This window comes from Mesoplodon densirostris, chromosome 7 (assembly GCF_025265405.1).
Source record: "Mesoplodon densirostris isolate mMesDen1 chromosome 7, mMesDen1 primary haplotype, whole genome shotgun sequence".
Lineage (NCBI taxonomy): Eukaryota > Metazoa > Chordata > Mammalia > Artiodactyla > Ziphiidae > Mesoplodon > Mesoplodon densirostris.
In genome coordinates this window covers 56,736,428-56,756,398 of record NC_082667.1, presented here as the reverse complement: position 1 = coordinate 56,756,398, position 19,971 = coordinate 56,736,428, and the positions used below count along the sequence as shown (strand labels likewise).

General features: G+C 37.9%; 1 protein-coding gene across 9 annotated transcripts in view; it reads left to right on the top strand.

The window, feature by feature from the left end:
- The window catches only part of EMSY (EMSY transcriptional repressor, BRCA2 interacting), an 83,135-nt gene extending 67,039 nt beyond the window's left edge, over nt 1–16,096 (top strand). For 3 of the 9 annotated variants that reach the window (XM_060103551.1, XM_060103550.1, XM_060103552.1), the window contains 7 exons: nt 246–410; nt 2,102–2,257; nt 3,292–3,333; nt 5,952–6,151; nt 8,128–8,691; nt 9,659–10,159; nt 13,934–16,096. In XM_060103551.1, the coding sequence (XP_059959534.1) occupies nt 246–410; nt 2,102–2,257; nt 3,292–3,333; nt 5,952–6,151; nt 8,128–8,691; nt 9,659–10,159; nt 13,934–14,128 (1,823 nt within the window). In that variant the 3' untranslated portion in view covers nt 14,129–16,096. The remainder of the gene's footprint in view (nt 1–245; nt 411–2,101; nt 2,258–3,291; nt 3,334–5,951; nt 6,152–8,127; nt 8,692–9,658; nt 10,160–13,933) is intronic. The other 6 variants (XM_060103556.1, XM_060103553.1, XM_060103554.1 and 3 more) reach the window with 3 other exon arrangements.
- The last annotated feature ends 3,875 nt before the right edge of the window (nt 16,097–19,971 follow it).

The following is a 19,971-nucleotide window of genomic DNA, read 5'->3' as shown; positions in this document are numbered from 1 at the left end:
GAGCTCCTTTATATCCTCAGTGCCAAACGTCGACTCAGGCACATAGGTGCCTAGTCCGTTGAATCAGTGAATGAATGAATAAGTGAATACAGACATGAAAGACATTATGCCCTCTGGGGGCTTACAGTCTTCTTGGGGAGATAAAGCATGAAGTTTATAGTAAAACAAAGATTAAAAAAAAACATTGTTTTTTTTAAGAGAAACTTTGTTTATAGGGTTTTTTTTTTTTAACTAATATAAAACAGATTCCCAGCCTGTAGTTCATGTAATTGCTTCCCGGCGTCAGGATTGGTCAGAACATGAGATTGCAATGGAGACTAGCCCCACCATAATTTATCAGGATGTATCCAGTGAATCACAATCAGCTACTTCAACAATCAAAGCTCTGTTAGAACTCCAACAGACAACAGGTATGAATTCACATGCTCAACTGAATGAAGCATGTTTTCTCTAGAGATGGGTTGTGCTAAAATACTACTACTGTTATATTTTCTTTGTTATTATTTGAGCACATTTCCCCCCTCTGGACTTGTCTATAATCATTGGTGCAGTCTGTTTACTTGTCAGTTCATTAAGATGTTCACAGGAGTACTGAAGGATAGACAGACTATAGTCAGTAGAAAGAAGAAAAAAATGGCAGAGCTCTTTCTTCTCTGTCTCCTGCTTAAAATGGACAATCCTGTTGCCTTTTGTCACCAGAAAGGAGTAGGTCTATCAATTCTAAGCACAAAGATAAATGCAGTACAGTTGCCAGTTCTATTCAAGAATAGTAGGAGGCAGATTGGAGGGCCCCTGCCATCCTCCTTGATATTGGTGGGGCAGTTTTGTGGTCCTAAAACACCATTAATGGTCTTGCTAGCATTCTAATTTGTTTTTTTATCTTCATACTTCTTTGTGTAATTTAACAACTTGAGCTTCCATGCAAAGCTATTCTTATTTAACAAGATCCAATCAGTATTTCTAGTTACTAAATATCTTTGATAAACTCTAGGCAAAACCGTGTTAGTTATACTGACTTTTCTATTATAATAGGTCAAATATTGTCAGAGTATTTAAGGGACCTTAGCGATGATCTCATCCAACCCTTTCATTATGGATAAACAAACCGAGACCTAGAGAGGTTACCCAGTTGGTTAGTGGCAGAGTGAGAGTCCATGTCTTTTGATTCCTAGTTCAATGTCCTCTCTATTTGTGGGGTGACTTTTGTATTCCTTTGGTTTTGTTTTGCTTTCTTTGTTTAAATGATTATCTTGATTTTGCTACATTATATGCTTGGTGAGAATAATCTGAATGATCATTCAGTGTACTTAATTACTGGTTACTATTTGTTTGTAACATCCACTCTACACTACCCAAAGAATACTAGCTTTTATTGTAAGTCTTTGGTTAATGTTTCTATTGGTGTTATTTTTGGCTTTAGGCATTTCCTCAGCTCCTTATCTTTTACATACTCAGCTATTTCCATTAAAGCCTTATAGAGGGTGGAAACCAAATGATTTTGTAGAAAAAGTGATAATATAGAAAGTTATTCTATCCATGGAAACCATTCTTGACTCTAGACCATTCCATTGACATTTTTGCAGGAACAGAGAGGCCATATTTTCCTGACACTGAAAATTTTTATTCTTTAAGAGTCACTAAAAATATTGTAACATTTCTTTGGAGATTATCTTGAATTTTTAATAGATCAAATTATACTGGTGTGCCCTAGAGCAAATCATGCTGTGTACTGCTTACTCACCCTTTGTTTTCAGGTTGGTGAACTCCACAATACCAGGTACTGCCTTGAAGAAGGGTAAAGGAAATGTTCTAAGGGGAGTATGTACAGGGGAAACAGATGCAATTGTTTGGCCTAGTGATAATAGGGGGGGATTTTAGTCTGATTGCATATGAGTTCTTGCTAGGCTGCTGGGTATGGTTGCACAAGTTGTGCACTCTACAGCCATACATAGCAGTCTGCTCTTGTGTTTTCAATTCACTGACTCCTTAGTCACTGCCCATGTGGCACCCCAGAGGTCTTGTTCATTTTTCCTGAGGACAACTCTGGTTTTAGTACTTGTTTGTAATAAAAGTTAATTTTTCCCCTGACTTTTTTATACAGTAAAGGAAAAATTGGAATCTAAACCAAGACAACCCACTATTGACTTGAGTCAAATGGCAGTGCCTATTCAGATGACCCAGGAAAAGAGACATTCTCCTGAGAGTCCATCAATTGCTGTGGTAGAGTCCGAACTAGTTGCTGAATACATCACTACTGGTAGGTGTCCTCTTAAAAAGCAGTATTAAGGTAGGAGAGCTACATTTCTGGATTTCATGAGATGGTTGTTTTGGGGAGAATATATTTTTTATATTTCTAGATCTCTTCCAGTTTTCTCTGAGAGCAAATTCACATTGTCCTTGGGATTTACCCTGTCTTTAATGACTAGTGGGAAAAAAAATCAATAGGTTGTTAGAAAGTTTGCTAGTAATATAAAACTGCAAGTTGGCCATAAATAACATCTGTGAACATAGGGCAATAGTTGCAGTGAGAGGATAGAATATCTTTTATATAAGAATAAATATTCATATGCATCTGGATTTTTTAGTTTTGGGGAAGGGGAGGTAGGTCAAGGGAGAAAGAAGGTATAAAAGCCAACCCTTTTTTTTAAATGTAAAGAAAAAAAATGTGGAAAATTTTAAATCCCTGTAAATACTTAGGAGTTCTGGTGGAAAGCACATTAGGTATTTGTTTAAAATGTGGCCTGGCAGCAAAACACTAATGAGGTTTTTGGATGGCATATGTAGAGAAGTGGCGCAGGAAGGATAATAGATTCTTTCATATTCTGGTGAGACCACACCTGGAATACTGCCTTCTGTTTTCGACACTTCATTACCTTGAGATTTGAAATAGTTCAGAGAGTAGTAATGTGAATAATTAGGGGTTAGGAGAGATAATTTATGGGGCAGCATGTAAAGAATACCTGTCTTACGTTTTCTTTAGCAGTGATTAAAAAAGAACATAAAGTTACAAATATTTGATATTTGAAAGATGTAAATAACAAAGTGGAAAAGGAATTCTTTGGCATCATTTTAGGAGATATTGTTAAGACTAATGGGTTAAAATTGCCTAAAGGGAAAAATCCAATTAAAGATTATGGAAAGCCATCTAGTATCTTTCTTTAGAGCTATTTAGCAAAAAGCAGAGCGTAGTATGTTGGGGAAATCAATAATAACCTCTGGGGATAGACTAGATTATCAAACAGTAAATAGATGAAAAGACCTATGATTTCTTCCCTTACTTATCCTTTTCAGAACGCACTGATGAGGGGACAGAGGTTGCTTTTCCCCTTCTAGGTAAGTGGTGTGCATCCATTTGTAGTATAACCTAAGGTAAAATATGATTGTTTGAGGGGGAACCACTTAAATGGATGCGCTCTACTCTGATCTGGTAGAGGAAAGGTAAGCTCTACTCAGTGAAAGGGAGAGAGACTTTCCTTTTGCAGAATACTAGGATTCTTTCTCAGAAATGAGCAGTTTGACATTGGAAAAATGAGTTGTTTAAAGAAATAAGTGACTGTTTTATGGTGTTTACATGGCCCAGTTAAGGTCACTTCAGCTGTTTTCCAAATATGCACTCTGTGACCTCCCTTCCATAATCTCCTCCCATATCCTCAGCCTCATTGAGTTTTTTCTTTGACTTCAAAGCCAGCTTCCTGGCCCTGGCCTCTTGTATCATCCTGCAGTGGATATTATTTTTCTCTAACTTTTCTGCACTCTGGGGAATTACTATGAAGAGATTTATAGTATCTTGAATGAGGATTATTTTTAAATGGTTTTAGTTGATCATCTATTAAATCCATTTCATTTCTTAATAAATTTAATGTAATAATTATGAAAATTAGTGTGGGCAACAGAAATCTGCCATATAATCTGATAATTTCATCAGAAATTATATTTATGTACTATTTATTTTTCAAATGTCATTCATTTCTGATGATGCTTACATCAGTAAAAAACTTCATTAATTTGCTTGCTCAATTTTAATATTATTAGTATGATTTGTTTTTTCTCTTTTTCAGTTATAAATGATTCAATACTTATTTTAATATAAACCTTTTTTTCAGTTTGGTTGAGCACATATGAAAGATTTTATTAACACATATAATTTAAAATGTACATATAAAGCATATTGTGGAATACAGTAAGATACTGTAGTACATTTATAAAGGAGTACTGCTGGTGCTACCTATAACCTCATATCACATGTAGGCATATGTATAACAACAATAGAAAAACTGCATTTGTGAATTTAGATAGAATGTGTTATAAAAATAAAGCTTGTTTTTATTTCACTGGCTAGTTTTAAAGTTCTGTACTATAACACATAAATGGCACTTTTACACTGATTTCTGTAGTGTTCATCTTACCCTTGGGCACCCCACTATGACTTTTCTAAGTATGGAACCACTACTACTTGAAATTGTAGATCAAGATATATGAGAATTAGAACCACGGATTATTGAGAGAGTTTTGATATTCTCAAAATCCTTAGCTAATTTTACAGATTTGTTTTAATCTGTTCCTGATTCAAAAAGTTGGCTTCCTAGTGACCATAAGCATTTTTAAAGGTCTGTAGAATAAGAAGTGATGATTGTTTATACTGTTTAAAAAGTTGAAATTGAGAAGACTTCCCTGGTGGCACAGTGGTTGAGAATCCGCCTGCCAATGCAAGGGACACAGGTTTGAGCCCTGGACCAGGAAGATCCCACGTTGTGGAGCAACTAAGCCCGTGCGCCAGAACTACTGAGCCCACATGCCACAACTACTGAAGCCTGCGTGCCTAGAGCCCGTGCTCCGTAACAAGAGAAGCCACTACAATGAGAAGCCCACGCACTTCAACAGAGTAGCCCCCGCTCGCCACAACTAGAGAAAGCCTGCACACAGCAACTAAGACCCAACGCAGCCAAAAATAAATAAATACATTTAAAAAAGAAAAAAAAAGTTGAAATTGAGGCTGATTAAAAATGGTAGTTTGGCATCAATGTAGATGTATAGTTTTGCATCTGTATATAAATGTAAATATAAATGTATAGTTTACTCCATGGGACCTTGTAGCAAGAGACTAAGAGGTGGGGTTGTTTCCTAAACTATACTCTCACTCATTTGTGTCAGATGAGCTAAATTTGAATAGATGAAAGAAAGAACACTGACTCTTCTGTTATTTTGTTAACTTTATATTTTAGTACTTAACAATTTAAGGACCATTTTCAATTCAATACTTCATTTGGTCCTCTTCTAAGAAATAAGTTTTTATCCCAATAAAAAAACAAAAATAAAACAAACAAAATAAAACCTCTAAATTTTAGAGGTTAATAACATAGAGTTTAAGTGACCTCTTCAAATTCACATAGCTGGTTGGTGGCAGAGCGGGACAGAATCCAGTTGTGACTCTTGGTCCAGTTCTCTTTCTGCAGTATCACCTTGACCTCTTACATCTTTAGGATATGAGACAGGGTCACTTTGTATATAAAGGAGTGAATGCTTCTGGTTTTTGTATTGTGTCTGGAACCGGGACCAAGAGATTAAAGAACTTGTACTGTCTCACTGTCCTTAAAGATATTAGTCTGGGATTTGATTGCAGAAACTGATTGTTGTTTTGTTACCTTAATGGGGTAAAGGTCACTGGAGAAAGAGTACAACTCACAAGAGGATATAACTTTAAGGGATTTGTTCCTCCTTTGTGATAATAGTTTTCACAGTGCTTCCACATACATTTCTCATCTCATCCTTCTAATAGCTCTGTTATTCCCGCTTTACAGATGAGGACACAGAGTCTCAGAGAAGATAAGTGACTTTTTCAGAGTCACACAGCTCATAAGTGGGCAGACTCTGGTCTTCTACCTCCTAGTACCACACTTTCTCTCTGTGATGCAATCTCACAGACCTTTGTTTCAAATGACTACTGGTTACAGATGCTGTGGTGATTTCTGGAGAAATATCATCACCTCCTCTATTTTCAGTCAGCCATCGCTCCCAGCCCCAACAGCCCTCCCAGCCTCAGCGGACCCTCCTCCAGCACGTGGCTCAGTCACAGACCGCAACACAGACTTCGGTGGTGGTGAAGTCCATCCCAGCATCTTCCCCTGGAGCAATCACCCACATCATGCAGCAGGTTGTATCTCTTCTTTTTCCTCCTACCTTCTGTAACTGCCTCCTTCCTGAAATAAGGTTTAGTTTCATCTCCTTTTATAAGAGGGGAAATAACTGAGTTGAGGAGTGTTTATATAGTTCTTTCATCTGTGAGGAGTGAGTAAGGGAAATGAACTGAGTCTTAACACCAGAAAGTAATTAAGAAATAGTATTCTTGGATCTTCTGTGAACTCTTAACATTTCAGAAGGGTGAGGCTATCTAGATAAATCTACGACATCAGAATTGGTCACTGTTTCTATGTATTTTATTGTTATGGAAGGATTTATCACTGAGGTAAGATTTTCAGATGAAACAAGTTGGCTTGTTTAGCTGTTTGTTGCTGTTGCTGGGTTTTTCATTTGTTTTACTCTTTGCTTTTATAATGAATCCTTATGGAAACATTAAGAATAAGTAGGTAAATAAATATTTGACTTCGTTCTTTTTTTAACATATTTATTGAATATTTTACTTCTTTTACTGTATGTGATCAATTGAGGAAGAGACTCACAGGAAGGAGAATGAATTAATATGAAACAGAAAATCTGGTACCAAGGGTAATGGGGAAAAGGAAAAAATATATTGATGACATTGATTTTGTGCCAGATACTGTGCTTTGAGCTTTAAATACTTTAACTTGTTTAATTCTTGCTATGATCCTGCAAGGTGGGTGAATTATCTCTCTTACAAATGAGGAAACTCATGCTCATAGAAATTAAATAACCTATTCTGGGTGGCAGAGCCAGGATTTAAACCCAAAGCATCCTGCCTCTATTATAAAGTTATGTCATAAATATCAGATTTAAGCATGACTTATTATTAGTAGCCACATAAATTATCATTACTCAGCTGGTAGAGGTTGACCCTAATTACAGGCAAACTACTGGAAAGGCAGTGAAGAAATTGTTGAATTAAAAACCTATATGCGTAAGGTCATTATGAGATAGGGGAGGGTTTCAGTTGAATCTCAAAGTTTTAAAGTTTAGAGTAGATGTGTAGCCTTTGACAAGGCAGTGGGAAGGATGGGGTTGGGGTGGATCTTCTGTCACTGAGGGAAGCCAGATGGCCAGAGGTTTTGCTGGGTGTCCGCTCTCAGCCTGGAGTCTGTCCCTTATCTGGCTGTCCTGACATTGACCTTTCTCAAGACACCCAGGGAGGTCGGACAGCTGGCCCTAACCATGTCACTCAAGATTGCTGCCTCCTCCCAACACTATTATAACTGACACCAGGCCATCTCCCTTTCTACTGACAGGAGCACTCTTGTCCCCTCCCCAGTCTCCTTCCCTCCTGGGAGCCAGGTCTCTGGGGAGCCATTGCCTGGTGGGCCTGGAACCCAAGCAAAGAGCGAGGAGGGCTGGGGCAGAGGGCAGTTCACGCAGACCTTGGTGTGAAGCCTGACGAACCGTCTCCACTCGGAGCCGAGAGGCCCTCTGTGGGGACTGGGATGGGCACGGCCTTCAGATAACGCCTACCTTCTGGACCGTGCTGGATGGATGGGCGCACGGCCAAAGTGGGCTTCTCTGAACCTTGGCTTTTCTCTGGATGCCTCACTCCTGGGTTGCTGCGTTCTTCCTTTGGACAGGTGAAGAGCTCTGATGACCAGGCCGGAGAGCTGTGTCCTGAACCAGGGAGCCTTTTCTTTTTCTGTGTCATGCTGTGCTTGCAGGGCATCCTTATTTCTCTTACCTATAAGTTCTGGGCCCTCTAGGACGTTGCTTATTGCAGTGAGTTGGCCAGTTTTTGCAGTACTTAATGTTGAAGTACTAAGAGTTGAAATTATAAGAGTCAATCTAAGGCCCCCTTTAGGTTTAGAAACCTTGAGGTTTTTTGGTCTTTTTAGGTTCTCCCTTCTGAAATTTTTTTGAATGATTCTTGTAATCAAGTCTTTTCCAATTTGAGGAAAATGTAGCAATATAGGTGTTTTTCTTATTTCATTCTTACTTTGTGCCTTTTTTACTTAGGCATTAAGCAGTCACACTGCTTTTACCAAACACAGCGAGGAACTTGGAACTGAGGAGGGCGAGGTTGAAGAGATGGACACTTTAGACCCTCAGACAGGTCTGTTTTATCGATCTGCCCTGACTCAGTCACAGTCAGCTAAACAGCAGAAACTTAGCCAGCCACAGCTGGAACAGACTCAGCTGCAAGTGAAAACTCTGCAGTGCTTCCAGACTAAACAGAAGCAGACCATCCACCTGCAGGCAGACCAGCTCCAGCACAAACTCCCGCAAATGCCCCAGCTTTCCATCAGGCATCAAAAACTCACCCCTCTCCAGCAAGAACAAGCACAGCCCAAGCCAGATGTACAGCACACACAGCATCCCATGGTGGCCAAAGACAGGCAGCTTCCTACCTTAATGGCACAGCCCCCACAAACTGTAGTACAGGTGCTTGCAGTGAAAACCACGCAGCAGCTCCCCAAACTGCAGCAGGCTCCGAACCAACCAAAAATCTACGTGCAGCCCCAAACCCCCCAGAGCCAAATGCCGCTCCCAGCCTCGTCAGAGAAACAGCCGGCAAGCCAGGTAACGGAATATTGATAGCATGCAAAGTTAAACTTCTCTGTTCACGGAAAAAATGAGAACATCACGGCCCTATCGTGATTAGCAATGCATTCTCCTGGCAAGAGGAAGCTCAAAAGCCTCATTACACTGGTATTACTTTACCCCATCAGAAGGTTGACATTAGGGAAGAAATGCACGCGTTAATATAGGAAGAAAAAAAAGCATAGCGCTCAGAACTTGATTTTCCAGGCAGTTTTTAATGAAATAACTTCAGCATTGATCAACAGTGCCTAGAAGCGATATCCCTAAATTATTTTTATTTTTTAGGTATAAAATATTTATTTCCATGCCTGTAAACTCTATTTCTGTGGCAATAATGCTAAGTAAAATATAGTCTTTTAAGGAGCTTCATTGACCGTCTTCCTTTGTAGTTTTACATCATCACCATTTGGTTAATAAATTTATCTTCTAGATTTATCTTCTAGATTTTGGAGGAATTATCTGTGAATATTGAAAAAAAATTATATTACGGAAAATCAGTGGCTTTGAAGTGATGTATATGTGTATTATAAATACATATATATAGAATATGTTTGTATAAATGTATTTTGAAGCAGAAGATTGGAAAAAAACCCTACTTTTTATTTTAAAAAGCTGAAGATTATATGAAATAATTTGAGATCGATTGAAGGTATACTGTGTGGGGATGTAAATCCCAAAGGAAAACAAGGCTGCTGTGACTTTTTTTTCCTTTACTGTTATGAACCTTGGCTGGCTGAACAAAGGTTCTTTTGACCCCTCCTCTTTTACTAGGTTTCTGACAAGTAATCAGATACTTTCCCATCAGCCCTCTTTTTAAAACACCGAGCTTCAAAATATCTTCCTAGTATACCGCACGAATGTTTCTTTTGCCATATTGTCTGGGGTGTTTGATAGGTTTTCTCAAAGATATGTAGCTGTAACACACACAACCCCAATTTGTTTTCAGGTGGAGCAGCCAGTTATAACCCAAGGATCCTCTGTTACAAAGATAACTTTTGAGGGGCGCCAGCCTCCCACAGTTACAAAGATAACTGGTGGCAGTTCTGTGCCTAAGTTGACATCACCAGTTACAAGCATAACTCCCATTCAGGCCTCTGAGAAGACAGCAGTGTCAGACATTTTGAAAATGTCTTTGATGGAAGCTCAGATTGATACAAATGTAGAGCATATGGTAGTGGATCCCCCAAAGAAGGCTCTTGCCACTAGTATGCTCACTGGTGAAGCAGGATCATTACCCTCCACCCATGTGGTGGTGGCAGGGATGGCGAATTCCACTCCCCAGCAACAGAAATGTAGAGAGTCCTGTTCAAGTCCATCTGCTGTTGGCCCTCCCCTAACGACAAGGAAAATCGATGCACCAGGAGTGCCTACGACAGGCCAGTTCATGCGTATTCAGAATGTAGTCCAAAAGAAAGCTGAAGAGAGCCCAGCAGAAATTATCATCCAGGTAAGAATCGGAAGGAACACCAGAAATCTTGAGCATATTGGGGGTTGTGGGTTTGGTGTGTTTTGGGATGTCACAGGAAAAGTCAAGCCAAAACGGGAAAGAGATTTATCTTTGAGATGGCATATGACAAACTTGGTTTACTACCTGTTACAAATTTACAAATTTATACTTATTTTCTGAAACAAAGTCCTAGAAAATTGATAGATATTGTCACAACAGCACACCTTAGAGGCAGTCAAGGGCCCTGAGCCCATGTGTCTGCTTGATTCATAGATGCAAGCCACACTTGCCAGTGTTGACTCAGCAAGTCAACCTACAAGATCAGCAACTTCCCAGGTCAAACTTTGGGCTCCCCAGTCTTTGCCCAAAGAATATAAGTAGTTTGTACTTCTGGGATATAACTGGATGGTACTCCTATTTCAAGTTAGTTTCAGGGACCCTTTCCTTGCAGAAACACAGTTCTTGATCCAAATTTATGGTTTTCAGGACAATAAAACCTTAATTAACTGAAATGTCTGGAGAAACATGTTGTAAGAGAATGTTTCTTAGTAATTTAATTTTATGTCTAACTTGGGATTAACCATAAAGCTTTGCTTTTTATTTCAATCACTGTGTTATTGAAAAATCTTATTATGGTTACTGTCCTGCCCTGGTAAGTACAGGCTAGTGAACATGATGGATTATTCATTGACAGTAGATCTAACTATACCTCACATTCCCTTCATTTTAAAACTCATCTATCATCTTGTATAACAGATACAGACTGAAAAGTTACACTGGCTCCAGAGTAGCTTTTAGAAATTGTGTTTTATTTCCCTCTCTCCTTGCAAGGTATCAGGTTGTTCTCTTGACATTTATCATTTTTGCTTGGAAGGTGTCAGAGCAGCACATTTTAGTTAATTGAGAATTTGGATTTATTGAAACGTGGATAGTCTAGTATTTACCGTAGACTCACTATTGTGTGACTTAGGTGTTCCTATAGTAAATTTTGCCTTTCCTGCGATGCCAAGCCATGAGAGAATGCAAATTGACCAGTATTAATCCAAATATGATTTAACTTAATATGGGGGAAATGCTTAAGTGCAAATAGATCTGGCCATTAAATTATTCAAATAATTTGTTCCTTCCTGTCAGAACAAATATTAGTGAACTAAATAATCCTTGACCGAAGGATTTGTTACGTTTTCTTTCCACCTGAAGAGGTAAGGTTTGGTGGAAAAGGAAGTTTCCTGGCTTTGCCATTCACTGTGTGACTTTGGGCAAGACTACTTAACCTCACTGTGCCTTCGTTTCCTCATCAGTAAACTGGGAGTAAGGAATGCCTACTTTACACGATTGACATAAGGATTACACAAAATTGAGATGAAGCACCTAGCACAGTACCTGGCTTGTAGTGATTGCCCAATAAATGGTAGCTATTACTATTTTTACTAAAATTTACTGTGGCTCCTGGGAGTTTAAATTGGTATACTCACTAAATTGAAAATAATTTTGAATAACTTATTTAGAAATTATTTTCTGTACTTTGTGAAAAGGGGTGAAAATGTAATTTGCTTCAAGTATCAAGGATGATTGCTAATGAGTGGGTTCTCTACAAGAATATCAACTAACTTTTAGCATGTACCATATGCTGGGTTGCTGTGCCAGAGGGAAGAGCAGCATAGTGATTAAGAACCAAGCTTTTGGCGTCAGAAATGCCTAGATTTGAATCTCACCTGTACTCCTTAACTACATTGTGGCTTGGAGCAACAGAGTTAACCTCTGTCCCTGTGATGAAATGGAAACAATAACACTTAACTCACAGGGTTGTTTTGAGGATTGAGAAAATGTATATAAAGCAGCTGGTTAAGTGTCTGATATAGAGTAATACTCAATAAGGATAGCTTCTGTTATTATAATCATCACTAATATACTGTTGGAACATTTTCAGGTCTCACTAGTTATGCTTAGCTTTGACCCAAAGTATTGATTTTTACTGATTTAGTAAAGTACCTATTGACATGAGTGAAGGAAGTCTGCAGAAGTTCTTTGATTCCTTAAAAACTATTCTGTAATACTTCCGCATGTTTAATATTAAATGCTTTGTAGACAGATAATCTGTATTTCATTTATTCATTCATTCATTCATTCCACATGTATTATTTAACCTCTGTCTTTCCAGGCACTGTGCTAGGTGTGAGGATAGAGGAGTAAACAAAATGAATGTATCTTCTGTTCTGAAGGAGTCTATATATGTGGAATTGATAGAATTTTAGAACTGCAATGATCTTTAGAGCATATCTTCTCTAATTATCTTATTTTACACAAGATTAAACTAAAGCTCAAGGAAGTGAAGTGACTTTTTCAGAGGTCCACAGCAAGTCAGAGCCAGAGCTGAGCTAAGATTCTGACCCTACCTGAGACTTTTTCACAATGATTAGCTATATGGAACAGGGGCAGGAGGGTGAGGGAAGACAAACAAAAAGAACTTCAGCACTCTAGAATCAATGCCTAGGCATCTTACACTATTTTCTTGATAGTATTAAAATTAAATTTGCATCTTCCCTCAGAAGAAGGTTGTTTTGGTTAGGTATATTTTCAAAGTGCTGATATTCAGCTTTGCTCTGGGGTTTTTTATGTTAAAGATACATTATTCATTTGGAAAGTATTTATTGAGCATCTAATGTGTGCCAGGCCCTGTTTAAAGTTATGGGCATCTAACATTGAAAAAGATAGTCGAGTTCTGTGCTCTGGTCCATACTGTCTTGGATCTTACATTCTAAGGGTGAGAAGAAAACAAAGAGATGATAAATACAATGAAGAAAATGTAACAGAACATAATAGGAGTGGGGGGTGGGATCGAGCCAGTACTCTGGTTTCCTTTCATAGAAGGAAGGCTTTTCAAAGCCTTTTACTCTAAGCATTTGAGCTAAGATGCAGATGACAAGATGGAACCAGCCGTGTAAAGATTTGGAGGAGGAGTATTCCAGGAAGAAGGGAAGAGCTAGTGCAAACACCCTATGGTACAAGTGAGTTTGGCATAAGGCTGGAGCCATCCATGGTAAGGCTTTTGATTTCATAGCAAGTACAATAGGAAACAGTTGTAGAGTTTTAAGTAGGGGTATGATATGATCTGATATACCTTTTAAGAAGGTATATAATAAAGTTGAGAAAAAAGAATCTGACAAGGCAATATGGCCTAATATGTGTTTATCTATTGGTATTTTTATTGTTCAAAGGACAGTTTTGTCCTCCCTAGTCTTATTTTCAATAAAGATTGTTATTATGTGACCCAAACAAATAACTTCCCCTTTGAACTACCAAAGGGCTTAAAATATATTGTGGTATCAGCAGATTAATCATTCATCTTACAGATAATAATAAGCAAAATCTGATTACATTTACATTTAAAATATGCTTAATGACCAAATAAAAATGTCCTTTAAAGTCTGTCTCTCGAATTAGGCCCAGACTTCAGCCTCCTTTGTTAGAAGAGGCACCATCAAGGAGTGGAAAGATCACTTTGAGTTGTAGAAGACTTGGATTTGAATCCTGGCATCCTGGCATTAACGCTGACCAACTGTGTGACCTTGATTAAGTCGCTTACTATCTTAGTTTCCTCATTTGTAAAATGGGAATAATATTAAGCGTCTAGCACAGTGCCTGGCATCTAGTAGTTGTCCAATTAATGTCAGTTTCCTTTTTTCCTTCCTTATTGTTGTTGAGGAAATCCTTCTGTCACCTTTTTTTTTTTTTTTTTTAAACCGTAAAGCTCTCCTGTGTCTTCTCTTTCAGGCCATTCCCCAGTATGCTATTCCTTGCCACTCCAGCTCCAATGTGGTAGTAGAGCCCAGCGGGCTCCTTGAGCTAAACAACTTCACCAGTCAGCAGTTGGATGACGATGAGACGGCAATGGAGCAGGACATAGACAGTAGCACAGAAGAGGGACCCGAACCCAGCCCCTCTCAGAGTTCTGCTGAACGGTCCTAGTGTTTTGGACACAGGAGTGCACTTTAAAACCTACTTGGTTACCAAGTGTCCAGGGAAGCCCTTGTATTTTGATGTCTAAAGAGAGCACTTTGCCCATGCTTAGGCTGTGGACCCTGAAACAGCAGTGTTTGAACAAGAATTGCTGCAGGAGTAGCATTTTAAAACAAGATAAAACTCACAGGGGAATGTACTTTTTTTTGAAAAAAGAAAAAGATGCACATCTACAGTGACGTGAGACATGATATTCTTTCTCTGTTGGACCATGGCTAATGGAAAAGTTTGTCTTGCAGTGGAAAGAGACTTTTCCTGTGAATGTTCCTCAGCTGGTTTCTACTGAGCAAAGCACCATCAAAAAAGGAGAATGTGAATAGTTTGTATTTTGAAACAGTGTGTCAGGAACAGTTTTTTTTTTAAATCTTGTATGTTTTTGCAAATCCCTGCAAGTGTTGAATTGGTTAACATTTTACATCTGCTCAGTTCATATTTTATAAAATAACTAGTTCTTTAATACTGGCATTAAAGAATCCTTGTTAGATGGTAAATATCAGGTCCCTAACCCGTGGGAAATACTTTTTGGGTGGCTTGTACATTCTCACCAATTGTATGCTAATTTATTGTGTTGTTGTTCCTTTGTGCTCTAGGCAGCACACTTGCCTTCTATTTATTTAAATGTAAACATTTCAAAGCAGGCCATATTCCTTCTGACAAATTTCCTGTAAGCCGGGATTGCCTACCTTTTCCATCTCCAAACCTCCCCCTTCTCCTTTAAGAAAACTTAATGAGAAAATGTTTCATTGTGAAACAGAGGGAAAAAAACATTTTCTGATCCAAAGGAAATGTTCAGTTATGTTCAGGAAAACAAATTATTCATATGATGCTATCTTAACATTGAAATTGCACATTCATGTTGGACTGAGACTTTGAAAATAACTTTTACATACTTTTGTTTAACCCCCTTTGAAATGTATAAAAAGTTCATTTACAGTTCTAAATGTAATGGTTTTAAACATTCTACCTTTTTAGGACACGATTTGTTAAAGCAATATGTTTGGGTCTTGTGATCACTGTCTGTCACAAGTAGAGTGAGGGGTAAGAGGGTGGGAGGGTAAGAGTCAGTTTTGACAAGTTGTGGCAAAGGAAACTATACTTTTCATTTTTTTAAAATGTAAATAGAAAAATTTTTAACGGTTTTATATAGATTTCACTATAAATAAGCGTTTTAAGACTGACAAATGTTGAACTGTACATACATATATCAGCATAACTGCCCAATTTTTTGGTGCTGAAGTACTGTAAGTAGAATTCATCAATGGTCTCCTAATTTTTACATCTATATCTGGAAAAAAAAAACTGTGATCCTGTAGTTAATAAATTCCCACTGGAGTGACACTGAAGATTTAAACACAAGCATTCACAAGATGCATTGATCTCTGGTAGTTGTCATTATTTCTACTACGCGATAATGACTTATACCCATAGATGGAGCTGTTGGTTATTATTTTGTTGTACAAATTCACGTTGAAAAGACTTTGTGACTGTTTCTAGTTAAGTAATTTTTTTTAACCTCTTGGGTCATAGACTTCTTTGAAAATCTAATTATACTATGAACCCTCTCACCAAAAAGATACACATGCCAATATACATGTTAGGTTTTGCATACATTTTTAGGGGTTCATGGGCCCCTAAGCCTATCCATGTATTCCAGGTTAAGCCCTCTGTTATGGTCAGTCCATTACTTACAGATGTAAGTTTTTATAAAATAAAATATCTTTTAAATATTCATGCATCAGGTAACAAGAGCAAACTTGAATAAAGTCATTATGTTCTACTTCTACATATTCTGGCACCATAGCATACCTGTGTCCCTTTGAGAATTTAGCCTTAATATGTTTCAGCAACTGAAATGGCAAATGAAATTTCCATGGTCTTCATTTTTAAAAATTAGTATATATTTTAACAAACTATCAAGTGTGGGATATAATCTTTTTTCTTTTAAAATTGTTAATTTCAAGGAGAGCATGAATTTCAGTTTATTCGACAAATATTAATTAAGCATCTTCTGTGTGCCAGGTGCCATTCTAAGCACCAGGAATATACCGTAGTGAATAAACAGAAAATCCTACCCTAATGGAGTTGATAAACAAGGTTACCTGCTGATGAAATGGATACGAAGGCTAAAGGAAAGAGGTAACAAGAGTGGCTCTTAGATTTCTTGATTAAGTAGGTGGATGGTGATGCCATACATGGATCTCCAGGCATACTTTTATTGAAAGTCTTAGCATTAGATCTATTAGTATTTCATATGTTTAAGTCCATAAGTTAAATGTAAATTTAAGTCATCCATGTGAAAGATATTTAGAGATTACAATGCAAATGCTACAAAATTAATAAACCCTAACTGTTAAAGACAGTGATAAGAAAAATCCATTTGGTTTAAAGTAAACATTGATAAATACTTCGTACTGCAGATGCGGTTTATGGTGAACTTAGAGAACTTTAAAAAAACATAGCAGCTTTACTGAGATTAATTCACATGTCATACAATTCACCCATTTAAAGTCTACAGTTCAGTGTTTTTTTAGTATATTCACAGAGTTCGGCAGTCATCACAACAGTCAATTTTAGAGCATTTGCATAACCCCAAAAGAAACCCTGTACCCCTGAAACCACCACCACCCTAGCCTTAGGCATCCACTAAACTAATTTCTGTCTCTATGGATTTGCCTATTCTGGACATTTCATATAAATGGAATCATACAATATGTGGTCTCTTGTGACTGGCTTTCACTTAGTATAGTGTTTTCAAGGTTCATGTTGTAGCATGTATCAGTGCTCCCTTACTTTTTATGGCTCAGTAATAGTCCATTGTGTGGATATACCACATTTTATCCATTCATCAGTTGATGGGCATTTGGGTTGTTTCCACTTTTGTGCTCTTATGAATAATGCTATTACGAACATTGTGTACAAGTTTTACATAAATTTTCAATACTCTTGGGTAAATATCTAGGAGTGCAATTGCTGGGTCATATGGTAAGTATTTTTAACAATGTGAGGAACTGCCAAACTCTTTTCCACAGTGACTACACATTTTACCTCCTTGCCAGCAGTGTAAGAGAGTTCCAATTTCTCTGCATCTTAACCAACACTTGCTATAATTCGCCTTTTTAATTATAGCCATGCTAGTGTATGAAGTGGTACCTCATTGTGGTTCTGATTTACATTTCCCTGATGGCTAATGATGAGCATTTTTTTCATGTGCTTATTGGCTGTTCATCTATGGAGAAATGTCCTTTGCCAATTTCTCAATTGAATTATTTTCTATTTTATTATTTAAATTGAGAACTTTGAGATCTCAATTATTTAAATTGAGAAGTACAGAAATAATACTACTCTTAAGAGAAAAGTAAGCTGTTTTCTGGAAGTTAATTCATCACCCTTAAAATCTTAATCAGGTCTTCGTTCTTCCTCTCTAATGTAACAAATTGCTTAACATCCTTAAAATTGTACAGAGCTTTATAGTTGAAAATGATTTTAAATACATTTCTTTGTGAGGTTCTGTCAATAGCCTGCTGGGCTAGGAGACCTCAGTAGCACCTGGGATAGTGCAAAGGAAATAGTGGTCAGGTGGTCTGGGTCTGAGTCCCAGGCTCCTCTGTTTATTGGTCATATGAACTTGAGGAAGTCATATTCCCCATAATACAAAGTGAATATTTCTGACCCCATAGGATTATTGTGAAGACTAAATGAAATAGTTTATGTAAAAACGTCAGGCATTTTTTAAAAAGCAGATTCATCTCAAAAAAGTGCCAGGCACAGAGTTACGTGCTGTATTTTTTTAAGTCTAGTATTTATACCACCCCTACTCTATAAATAGAAAACTGAGGGCTCGGAGAAAAATGATGTACCAAAACTCACAAATTAGGCGCTAATAGGTATCATGCCAAGTCACACAAGTTGCTGCTTTCTCTAGAGGAGTGTGTGCCACCAGACACAGGACTGGCCTTTGGAAGGACAGAGGAACTTGGTGTTGGTCTATAACGTGATCTTTTTGCCAGCCTTACTTGCCTTCACACAGAAGGACAGAGGAAGGACAGAAGCCTTTGGAAGGACAGAGGAACTTGGCGTTTGTCTATAACACTACCTTTTCACCAGCCTTACGTGCCTCACACAGAGGTGCTCAATTCAGTTTGAGTTTAATTATGTGTCACAAGCTCCTGACAAGAGGAAGTGGAGTAAAAAAGCACCATATAAGCAAGGCCTTTCCAAGAAAGGATAGTGAAAAAACAGTCTTCTGCCTCTGCTTGCAGGTTTGTAAGCCTTTAAGTAAGCGAGGTTTGATGACCTATATATAGAAAAAAGAAACACTGTAGGTTTTGTACTTGTGAGAAGGCTCACTCTGCCTTTTTCTCTCTTCCTTGCTTATGTATACACTGTAACTGAAAACATGTGCTTGCTTTGAAAACAAAAAACCCAACAAGCCTTGGTTTGAACCCTACAAGCCATGTGAGTTTGGACAAGCTCTAAGAGGCTTAAAACAGCAGAAGATGGAATGAATTATAATTCCTACTTTTAAAAAAGACATAGATGAGTAATGTTCCTCCCAAGTGGTTCTTTCTGACTTTTCTTTCTCTTCCTTCAAATAAGTAGTTACTGGGTACTTTCTTTGGGCTGACATCGGGGATACAATTGTTAGCCAGGGGGAGAAGCCCCTGTCCTCATGGAGCTTCAGCCTAGCAAAGGAGATATGTTCATCAAAGATCACACCTAAATGTATTCAATGCTAAATGCCATGACAGAGAAATAGTGCCACGATAGCATATAAATGAGAAGTTGGGGAGTTTCCCTCAGGAAGGATTGTTTAAAGTGTAATCTGAAGGAAGAGGATTGAACTAGGCATAGAGGAGGGTGACAGCTGTCCAGTAGATGGACAGCAGATAAAAAACCTTGTGGTGGAAGAGGAACTTAGGCCAGTGTGACAGCAGCGTGGAGAGCAAGGGCAGTGAGCATGGTGGGAGCGGAAGGTGGAGACCAAACTATATGGATCTTGCAGCTTATTATAAAAGTTTGGGTCTTTTTTCTAAGAACGATGAGAAGTCATTAAAAGGTTTTAAGCCATTAGAGCTGGTAAAATGAATTAATACATTTACAAAATATTTGGAGTTATGTTGGTCCATTGGAACAGAAAAATATATTTAACATTTATTTTTTGATGCTAGTCTCATCTCCTATGTCGTTTTTCTCTAACATCTTCAGTGGTTCCCCGGCACTGTAGTATGAATCTGGCATTCAAGGGTCTTAGCCAAAGCTTCAACCTACATTTCTAGATTCATAACTCATTACACTACCCTGGCCTACTGCCTGTCTCCCCCACCACACACACATTATGCTCTGCATTAGAAAGTCTCACTCGTTTCTCAAAGCCCAGCTTGAATTTCACCTCCTTCACTAGGACTGTCCAGATCTCTTCAAGGAGGATTCATGCCCCGCCCCCCGCACTGCTAGGTTCCTCTAGCATTTTGGGAGAAACATGTTTACTAAGTACTTATTATTAATTACCTACTGTGAGCTATTTGTATTGCATAAGGATCTTCTTTATAGGTGTTTTTTTTTTTTGTCAGTACTTAACGCGTTGCCAGTTTTCCAATAACTGACTTTTGGCTTCATTGATTCTATTGTTTTTCTGTTCTGTTTAATTTATCTCCATTCTATTCTTTATTATTTCCTTTCTTTTGTTAGCTTTGGTCTTAGCTTTTCTTCTTTTTCTAGTCCCTCAAGATGTAAAGTTAGGTTATTGATTTGAGATGTTTCTTTTTAATGTAGGCATTTACAGCTATAAATTT